Raw genomic sequence first — 11,041 nt, 5'->3', positions numbered from 1 at the left:
GGACAAACTCTTGTAATGATTTTTTTAATCAAAGAAGAAATATTTATTTAATTATGAGTTTTTGTTATGACTAATTTATTGTGGTTCAAAATAATACTAATGATATGGTAATTTCATGTGCATGACAAAAAGTTATAACTTAGCTACGTAAGTTTATTGTCCCTCAATTTGTGGCTATATCAAGTTGTCATAATAAATACTTGTAACTATTAATCCAATTATTGCCATGATTTTTTATAACTTGAATAAAACAATTTCTTTTTGATTGAACATTTGTTTTAAATTATTTATTATGGCTAAATATTACTACAATAACTTCAAATGCGTGATGAGAGCTTATATTTAGCTATGAATTTTATTCTGAAAATAAATTTGTATCTATTGAGCCAGCTATTACTATGATTTTTTATAATTGAAGCAAAAATATTCATTTAGTTACAATATTTTATTTCAAGTAATTTTTGTGGCTAAAAATTTAGTATTGCTAAAATATCTTCAAACACATGACAAAAACATTCTATTAGCTACAAAATTGAATTGTATGAATAAGTTTGTAGCTATTAAGCCACTTATTGCCATGGATTTTTATATCTTGAAGCAAAAAGATCTATTTAGCTATAACATTTTATTTCAAGTAATTCTTTGTGGCTATAAGGCTGCTATTGCTATAATAATTTCAAACGCGTGGCAAAAAATATACCATTAGCTATGAAGTTTTGTTGTAGAATAAATTTTTAGCTTTTGGGTTATTATTGCCACGGTAATTAGCAACTATAGCAAAAATAAAGAATTAGCTTTGCCAGTTTAGTTTTGTAGCTAATAATTTTATGAAATTATAAATAGCTATGAAATTTTAATTTTTATGGCTATTGTTAGGTATTAGCCATGACTTTCATATTTGTAGCTGAGAATTCGTAGCTATAGATGCATAATGTTGTAGTGGGCCAAATATCTAGTCTTTTCACCGATTATATTTTTAAAAAGTATAATTTTATAATGAAAAGGAATATACAATAGCAAGTGGCAACAGATGAAGCATGTAGTAAGGCAAAAAAGCCAATCTTTTCATATTTTTGAGTGCAAAAACAAATCGGCAAAGGTCAAATATACCTTCTATTTTCGAAAAGGGTCTAAGAATACCCCTCGTTATACTATTGGGTTATCTATACCCCTGCAGTCATACTTTAGGTTCAAATATACCCCTCATTTAAACGGAGGGACATGTGTCATCGTCATGTTGGTCAATTCTAAATATCTCCTAATTAATTAAAAAGACCCATTACCCATACCCGAAAAATAATTTTTTTTTTGTAAAAACTGGAAAAAACTAAAAATAATTTTTTACTAAAAACTAAAAAACGAAAATATTTTGTTTTTCAGTTTTTACAAAAAAAAACTGCTTTATAAATAACTGAAAAATATTTTCTAAAACAATATTTTTGTAAAAACTGAAAATAAAAACTGAAAATTAATTTTCTAAAGCAATTTTTTTTGTAAAACCTGAAAAAAATGAATTGTTTTTACTAAAAACTAAAAAAATGAATATATTTTTTTTTTCAGTTTTTACAAAAAAACTGCTTTTAAAAAAGGTGAAAAATATTTTCTAAAATAATATTTTCTGGGAAAAAAACTAAAAAATAATTTTCTAAAGCAATGCTTTTGTAAAAACTGAAAAAACAATATTTACTTTTTTCATTTTTTAGTTAAAAATATTTCAGTTTTTTTCAGTTTTTAATTGCTTTAGAAAATTGCTTTTCAGTTTTTTTTTCTCCAGTTTTTACAAAAATATTGTTTTAGAAACTATTTTTCAGTTTTTTTAAAGCAGTTTTTTTTATAAAAAATAGAAAAAAAATATTTTCGTTTTTTTCAGTTTTTAGTAAAAATTTATTTTTAGTTTTTTTTCAGTTTTTACAAAAAAAAAAATTATTTTTCGGGTATGGGTAATAGGTCTTTTTAATTAATTAGGAGATATTTAGAATTGACCAACAGGACGATGACACGTGTCCCTCCGTTTAAATGAGGGATATATTTGAACCCAAAATATGACTGCAGGGGTATAGATAACCCAATAGTATAACGATGGGTATTCTTAGACCATTTTCGAAAATAGAGTGATATATTTGACCCTTTGCCGAAAAAACATTTAAGCTAAAACTTTTCCACCGGGATGCGATACACACCCCAATCTTCAATTCCAAAACGGACACTTTATATACCAATTCTATAACTTCCAAAACCTGTGCAGAAGGTAGACAGTAACAACAAATTACAAAAGCTATTTACTAAATGGTCAATTTGTCAAAAAAATTAATGTATTTTGTTTATAATAGTAAAGATCCTATTAGTTCATCCATCGCAGATGAAGGAAATGTGAAAATAAATTTCATAACAACAACCACAAGAACTTGAAAAACTGTAATTTCGTAAAGAATTTAAACTCACATCCGCACCCCTACCCACACGCACACCCCCACCCCCACCCCCACCCGCAAACTTAATTTTTTTTTATTTTAACCCTCATCGTCCCACACCCGCATATGTATAAACCCGCCCGTCCCGCATATGTCTTAACTCACCCCGTCCTACACCCGCACCACCCCATTATACAGTATAATCTCAGAGATCAGACCAATCTCAACAGCTTCTGATTCTTGTTGTTTCTTTTAATTTTTTCTATCTTTGCAGTTTCAACTCACGGTCGGGGGATTTGCATCTATACCCAGTTTTTGGGTCATATTTTAACTTATATCCGCTTTATAAAAAAAATTACAAGCGTACCCACTTTTCGGGTAACTTCAAATATACGGGCCTGAAGTAGCAAAAATTTATGTATGAAATTTGAACTTCAGAATGTTTTGCCTGAAGTGTAGCCTTATTAAAGAAAAATTTAAGATATTTTTGCCTGAAATTTGGCATGACTTGCAAAGGCAATCACACAAACTTCAGTTCATAGTGTAATGAAAAACTTCAGTTCAATAAAACTACAACATGTTTTGGCTGAAGTTTTTGTTTTGTAATTGCTGAACTTCAGCATTCTAGGAGCTGAAGTTTTGTTTTGTAATTGCTGAACTTCAACATTCTAGGAGCTGAAATTTTATTTTGTAATTGCTGAACTTCAGCATTCTAGGAGCTGAAGTTTTGTTTTGTATTTGCTGAACTTCAGCATTCTAGGAGCTGAAGTTTTTGTTTTATATTTGCTAAATTTCAGTAGTCTTAGAGCTGAAGTTGTGTTCTGCCTTTCTTTGAAGTTAGATGGCTTTAAAATATAACGTAAGCCAAATTGTGCTGAAGTTTTATCTGATTTTTTTGATAATGTTCTGAAGTTATTTTTCCTATCTTTTATTTTTCAGTTCTGCAGCCTTTTTCTGTCGTTTTTTCTGCGGATGATATCATAAAGCAAGGGGTAAGCTAATTCCAAGAGATCGCGAAAGCAAATATTGTGTATAATAAATTTCACATGCATGCCATTCTTGTGGCAAGTAACTTGGAAGAGAGGACATGTAGTAGTCAGTTGTTGTTGTATGTTTAAGAAGGATGAATCAGGGAAAGACACAAATCACACCTACTTTAACCAGCTTGTGGAGTTTTATTTACTCGTCCTTCAACATAGAATATGGTAGTTGATAAGATTTAATAAAATTTTTACAGATCCAATCAATATTACTTATACAAAGTCTCATGTGTTTGAGAGAGAAAAGAAGAAGAGAAAAAGAAGAGGAGGAAGAAAGGAGCGCATAGGTCAGGAGGAAGAAGAGGAGGCGTCTAAAGTTGTCAAAATTAGGGTATAGGTTAAAGAATTTTAAAAATATAGGTATAGCTTAAGTGGGGGCGACCAAATAGGGTGCCCCGTGCAATTTTTACCTCAGGGTCCAGGGGTGGCTCTAAAGGCTTGGGCTGTGAGGTTGTCGCCTTAGGCCCCCAAATTTTGAAGGCCCCAAATTTATTTTAAATTATTATTATTATTATTATTACTGTATATTATATAAATTATATAAATAATTAGTATAAAGAAAAGTGTTACAATATATTATTTTTTGTTATTTGATTGAGGTTATTTTATATCAATAAATTCATAAATTATGATAATTTTCTTTACTAATTAATTAGTATATTTGCTTCAATATTCAATTTTAATTTTATCCTTTTTATATAGGAATTAAGTTATATATATCAACAACATAATAAATATCTTTTACAATGTTCTCTCAAATTGCATGAACACAAACGTATTCATGCACCGGTTTTCATTTAGTGTAATTCGACATATTATATTAGGTTATTTATAATCTATTTTAGATATCCACCAATAAGTGTAATTTAATAGAATGAACTACAATTATCGTTTAAATTGATCATAAGGAGTAAATATTTTTGACACCGTTAATGTCACGACCCAAAATTTTCACCTTCGGACCCTGAAGGCGCCTAACATTTCACTTGCTAGGCAAGCCAATGTTAGAATAATATTATCCATTTTTAAAAGAATTTTAAATTTATTAATAACAAGGAAGCAAATGCGGAAGCAATTTTGAAATAGTCCATAAAAAACAACGGTGTCTAAATACCATCCCAGAATTGGTGTCACAAGTGCACGAGCTTCTAGAATAAATATAAATAAAAGTCTGAATAAAATAAAGTTGTCTCGAAATAAACACACAGCTAAAGTACAATAGACGGGGACTTCAGAACTGCGGACGCCATGCAGTTATACCTCAAGTCTCCTCTGGTAGCTGAAATCCGAGCAAGTCTATGGTACGTCGCTGGGACCAACTCCAAAATCTGCACAAGAAGTGCAGAGTGTAGTATCAGTACAACCGACCCCATGTACTGGTAAGTGCTGAGCCTAACCTCGACAAAGTAGTGACGATGCTAAGGCGGTTCACTTACATTAACATGTACGCAATATTAATAACAACAACAAATAATAGAAATAAATCAGGTAACTCATTTATAATAATTGAAGCCAACTCAGCAGTCATAACCAATTATCATTTCCATCAATTCTGTTGCATCGTGCAACCCGCTCTCACAATATATTCACTTTCAGTTCTGTTACGGCGTGCAACCCGCTCCTCCAATATATTCATTTTAATAAAGTCTGTCATATATTTATTTCAATCAAGTACATATATAGACTTTTAAATAAGTCTGTTGCGGCGTGCAATCCGATCCCCCAATATTGACTTTTAATAAGTCTGTTGCGGCGTGCAACCCGATCCTCCAATATTAACTTTTTAATAAGTCTGTTGCGGCGTGCAACCCGATCCTCCAATATTAACTTTTAATAAGTCTGTTGCGGCGTGCAACCCGATCCTCCAATATTTCCGATATTTCTATTTCAATCAATTCTTATAGAAGAAATTCCCCAATAAATGCAAACATTAATATAAATTCATAAGACAACAAGCATACAACAATTATGATTTAATTATGAAACAAACAATGACAAATAGCAAATTATTATAGAAATCAGGGAGAAAATAGGCAGTTTAATATTTAATATGCTAAATGTCAAATAACAATTAAAACACATAATTCACATAGCATGTAACAATTAATGCAGGAATTCAAGAATTAATATTTGACAAAGAATAAGAGAGAAACAATTATTATAATAATTAATTTATGATTAAAAATAATTTATGAATTTTCAAGTAAGCAAGCAAACAATTAATTTGACGACGTATAGACACTCGTCACCTCGCCTATGCGTCGTTTACATGCAATTCACATAATAAATAATTTAAGGGTTCTATTCCCTCAAGTCAAGGTTAACCCCGACACTTACCTCGCTTTGCAAATTCCAATCAATTATTCAACCACAGCTTTTCCTTTTAAATTTGCCTCCGAAAGCTTCAAATCTATTCACAAACAATTCGATATATTCAATACTAATCATAGGAATTAATTCCATATGAATTTACATATTTTCCGGATAAAAATTTAAAATTCATTAAAATATTCGACAGTGGGACCCACGTCTTAAATCCCGAAAAAACTCACAAAATCCGAACACCCATTCCGATACGAGTTCAACCATACAAAATTTGTCCAATTCCGATATCAAATGTACCTTCAAATCTTAATTTTTTGTTTTTGGAAGATTTTATAAAAATCTGATTTTTCTTCCATAAATTCACGGATTCATGATATAAATGAGTATGAAATCATGAAATATAATCTAGGATAAGGAATACTTACCCCAATATTTTCCGTAAAAATCGCCCAAAAAATGCCTTACCCGAGCTCAAAAGTGGAAAAGAGTTGAAAATGGGTCGCAACCCCATTTCCAGAACTTAAGTTCTGTTTCTAGGATTTTTATCCTTCGCGAACGCGGTCAGTGCCTCGTGTTCGCGAAGCACAAATTTTTGCTGTCCAATTTTACTCTTCGCGAACGTGAGGGCTACCTTGCGAACGCGATGCTTGCCTGGCTTGGCCTTCGCGAACGCGAAGGCTAATTTTCCTGGCTAGACTCTTTCCCTTTGCGAACGCGGGGATTCGATCGCGAACGCGAAGCTTTGCACCTCGACCCTTCGCGAACGTGTTTCCTTAGTCGTGAACGCGAAGCACAAAAAAGTGCCAATCCAAATTTCCTCTTCGCGAACGCGAGACTCCCCTCGCGAACGCGAAGAAGGAAACCAGAAGCAGATTTCTGTAGTTTTCTTAAGTCCAACAATGATCCGTTAACCACCCGAAATCAACCCGAGCCCTCCGAGCTCCAAACCAAATATGCACCCAAGTTCTAAAACATCATACGAACTTGCTCGTGCGATCAAATCGCCAAAATTATACCTAGAACTACGAATCGGACACCAACTCAAAGGAAGTTTTCAAGAAAACTTTAAAACTTATATGTTCACAATCGGACGTCCGAATCATGTCAAATCAACTCTAATTCTCACCAATTTCGGCAGACAAGTCATAAATATTATAGTGGACCTATACCGGGCTCCGAAACTAAAATACGGACCCGAGATCAATAAATCCAACATCAGTAATTTCTTAGAAATCATTAAGCTTTCAAGCTTTTAATTTTTCATCAAAATTCCATATCTCGGAGTAGGGACCTCGGAATTCGATTTCGGGCATACGCCCAAGTCCCAAATTATGATACGGATCTACCGAAATTATCAAAATACTGATCCGGGTCCGTTTGCTCAAAATGTTGACCAAAGTCAACTTAGTTGAGTTTTAAAGCTCTATTTCCCATTTAATTCATTTTTCATATAAAAATTTTCCGAAAAATTGTACGGACTGTGCACGTAAGTCGAGAAATGATAAAATGGTGCTTTTCGAGGTCTTAGAACATAGAATTACTTGTTAAATTTAAAGATGACATTTTGGGTCATCACAGTTAATGCTCAAAACTTAAGCTATTACGTTATGTCTTTTATTTCTTTTTCTTGTTTGTGATGATAGCCAAATTAAAATTTGTAGACCTCAACATCCGATAGTCCACCACTTTATTTTTTGTATTCCTTTTTTTTTTGAAATTCTCTTATTTTTTTCTTAAATGATTAATTTATTGTTTAGAAAGTAAATTTTGTTGTTAGTATAAATATTTTATAAAATAAATTTAAGGGCCTCTCAATATGGTTTCGCTTTAGGCCACCAGATTCATTGAGCCTAGGTCAGGGTCTATCAATTTCCTTCAAAGTTTGACCAAAAATCTATACTCATTTTATTTTTCTTATAGTAGTTCTTATGTGCTCCAGTTCGTAATTAACTAAAGAGCCACACTCTTTCACAAACAGCAATAAGAAAGTGCTGCAATGTTTTTAGTTGGGATGAAAGATACATAGCTCCTGCTACAAAAAAAAAGAAAAGAAAAGAAAAGGATGATCTGGAAAGTCACATAGGCAATTTTGCTGATTTGGCATGCTTAGTAGACTTTTTTGTTAGATTTAATTTATTTTTTGGATTCAAGTCTCCATCATCCCGATCTCTCTTCGCTGCCTCGATGGAGGTGAATTGGATAGGGCGAAAGTGGCATTCAATGGATTCCACCATGAACCGGGAGCGGGCGAAGACATGCAACTTCCATTTTCGGGATATACAGTCACGCGCCGAGTAATTTATTTTTCGAGTAACACGCCATAAGTTCATTGACCATCGAGTTATATATAAATTAAATCCGATATATTTTCTCCCTAAACAAAAACTTTTCTCATATATATTAAGAAAGTGGAAAATGATCTCTACCGAGAATCTCTTTGACCCCATTTAAAGCTTCAACTGATTATATATATACATATTATCTTAAAATATAAGAGAGAGAGAGAGAGAGAGAGCATTCCTATTTTACACTAAAAATTGGATGTTTTCAGTCTTATTCGCCCGAATCCCATCATTTCTTTTTGGAATAAATTAAAAGAATGTAATTAGGGAAATATAACGTAACTAAACTGAAAGTACCAAAGATAGAAGTTGAGGAATAAAGGCGAGAGAAATAGAATGAAAAGAAAATTTAGACAAGCAGTCTATTCCACTGTTATATATATTGCACTCCATCAACAAGTAATTAAAAAAAGCTAGCAGCATTAATATGCCACAAAAGTTTATATATTATGTTAAGAACATATTTGATCGATCTTCTTCTGCGTAAAGTGTAAAAAGGTTGTCGAAAGAAGGCAACTCTAATTTCAGCAAGTTATCCAACTTGAATGACATCCCCCTTCCTAAATTAGGACTAGGATTATTAGACTTGAACTTAGACATTGTCACACCAGAATTTTGAACTGGAGCAGCTGCTGCTTCCTTTCCAGTTAGTTTCTGCACTACTGATTTGAAACTCCTAGCATCAGTCTCTATATATTCTGTGTTTATTATCACCACCTTCACCTGATCTCTCCCATTTCTTCCTCTTGACATGTCTTTGTTTTTCCTTAGTTCTTTCGACAAGAAATGGCTGTATTTCTGAATTAGTTAGTCCGGACAATAAATTTCAAATATCGAATAATAATATATCCTTTGACGAATATTATGGGGAGAAGATGATTTCTTGGATATATATGGCTATGAGGAAAGGGAAAAGTGCTGGTGTTATATATGTAATTAAGATTTATATGTACATATTTATAGTAGTAAGAGGAGGACTTGAGAAAAGATTGACAAGGTGGATATATTAAGGAAGAGTTGACCGTCGTAATCAATCAAGCAGTCTAGAATGACCAGAGATGGAGTCAAAGAAAGCAAATTGAGTTAATTATTCATTCCTTGGCTCTCCACAATACACGAAGTTGCATTCGTTTCATTGAACAACTTGTCCACATGCATGCTAGCAGCTAGCTATAAGCTAGCTCTAATAAGGAACTATGTTTTAGCCGGTGTTTGGACATAAATTTGGGTTTTTGAAGTCGTGTTAGAAAAATAATTTTTGAAAGTTGAAATTGTATTTGAACATGTATATGATTTGAAAAATAGTTAAAGTATTGTGAGTGGAGGAAAAATTTTCACCCAAAAATTGCCCTAAACAAGATTGTAGGAACTTGAAAAAAAAACACTCAATTGTTTTCATAAACTGATCGTATTTCATGAATAAATGTATGGTCAAACGGGAGCTTAAGGTACATATATACCTCCAATGTTTCTAGTATGGGATCGGTAGGAATTTCTTTACTCTTAGTCAGACGACTCGAATTTGAATCCTAAGAATGAAAAAGAAAATCTGATAGGAAGTGGTTCCTCTTTTAATAGGCCTTACACGATGTAAATCTGGTTTAATCGAAGCAAGTTGGAAAAATTCTTCTTTTTCTTCTTATTGTGGAAGCCCTAATAAACACCGAACGAAAAGCAAAAAAAATTAGTGTACATGTTGCACCTCCAAATTGTAATAGAGAAGTTATTAAACCATTTAGAAATTAGTAACTTTTAACCACCTCTATCACTAAACGATAAGTTTTCTCTTATATCAAAAAGCTAAATTCAATATTTATCATATACATAAGAAAATTGTTTTTGATCTATTTGCACAAGTGTAATTGTGTGATGAATCATAGTTTTACCCTTGATTAAACCAACTATTTTTGCGAATAAGCTTAATTGGATAATATTTTTATAGTACTAAATTTAGATTTGAATTCTGGAAAACTTTATTAATTGAAGCACATATACGCGGAGTTATTTATTCAAAACTATAGGAAATTTCAAGGAATCTTGATTGTAAAGAAAGTCTCACACATAATCAATTAGAAGGAAAATTTCCATGCCATCTGTTCACACTGGATATGGTTGTCATAATAAAATTGATAGAAGAATCCTTTTAGACCCAAAAACAAGTCTTCATAATTTGTTGCAGCGATAGAATCAGATTTTATTTAAAGATCGAAAAAAATCTTCCCATTAAAATTTATGGAATAATGAAAAAATAAACACTTAATTTTATTTACTCAAAAGTTCCCAGAGGAATCCCATTCGAACAGCGTAAAGAGTTCCATTTTACTTGCATTTATTCCACCCTCCACGGACCGCATTTGTGAAATCACACTGAGTATGTTATTGTTGTTCCAGTACTACCCTATACTAATTATTGTGGAAAAAAAAGGAAAAAAAAAATAGAACAATCCTTTTTATCAACATAACAAAAACGGCATATATAGTCAAAAATTACGTGAGTAATTCAATAGAAACAATATAAATTAATTATCAGGTTGTTGACATATACAAATGTTCAAACTTTTTTCTTGGAGCAATTTGAAGGTGGCTTGATTTAATTTGACCAGTAGACTTGACCATAACCCAATATAAAAGAAATATAGTAATACACCACGTCATACTTGTCAATATATCAATATAATCAAAATAACTTTGAATTAAGACCAAGAGAATATGTGGGTGTAAATAGGTACACATCACTCTCCTATTCAGATGTCCTAATTAGTAATTAAAAGAGTGGGGGCATCTCATGCCAGAAGCCTTTCTGATTGACAATGTTTTGGTTTTTTATTTGGTGTTCGGTATTAGCTTTCGGACTGACTAGTTTATTAGGTTTGTGTCGGATGTTTGTATTTTGAGAATAAAACGCTTCCTAAAAACAACTTTA

The 11,041-nt window shown here is 32.1% G+C and overlaps 1 protein-coding gene across 1 annotated transcript; it reads right to left on the bottom strand.

Moving 5' to 3' along the window:
• Nucleotides 1-8,565: 8,565 nt before the first annotated feature.
• On the bottom strand, nt 8,566-8,871 carry LOC104107972 (VQ motif-containing protein 10). The gene has a single exon (XM_009616923.2). The coding sequence runs from the start codon at nt 8,869-8,871 to the stop codon at nt 8,566-8,568; it is 306 nt and encodes a 101-aa protein (XP_009615218.1).
• Nucleotides 8,872-11,041: the final 2,170 nt, after the last annotated feature.

This window comes from Nicotiana tomentosiformis, chromosome 6 (genome assembly GCF_000390325.3).
Source record: "Nicotiana tomentosiformis chromosome 6, ASM39032v3, whole genome shotgun sequence".
Lineage (NCBI taxonomy): Eukaryota > Viridiplantae > Streptophyta > Magnoliopsida > Solanales > Solanaceae > Nicotiana > Nicotiana tomentosiformis.
The sequence above is the reverse complement of the archived record's forward strand: the minus strand, read 5'-3'. Positions and strand labels throughout refer to the sequence as shown.

What these genes read in the sequence shown, in the direction of transcription:
- LOC104107972 (XM_009616923.2), bottom strand. Translation starts at nt 8,871, where the DNA reads ATGTCAAGAGGAAGAAATGGGAGAGATCAGGTGAAGGTGGTGATAATA.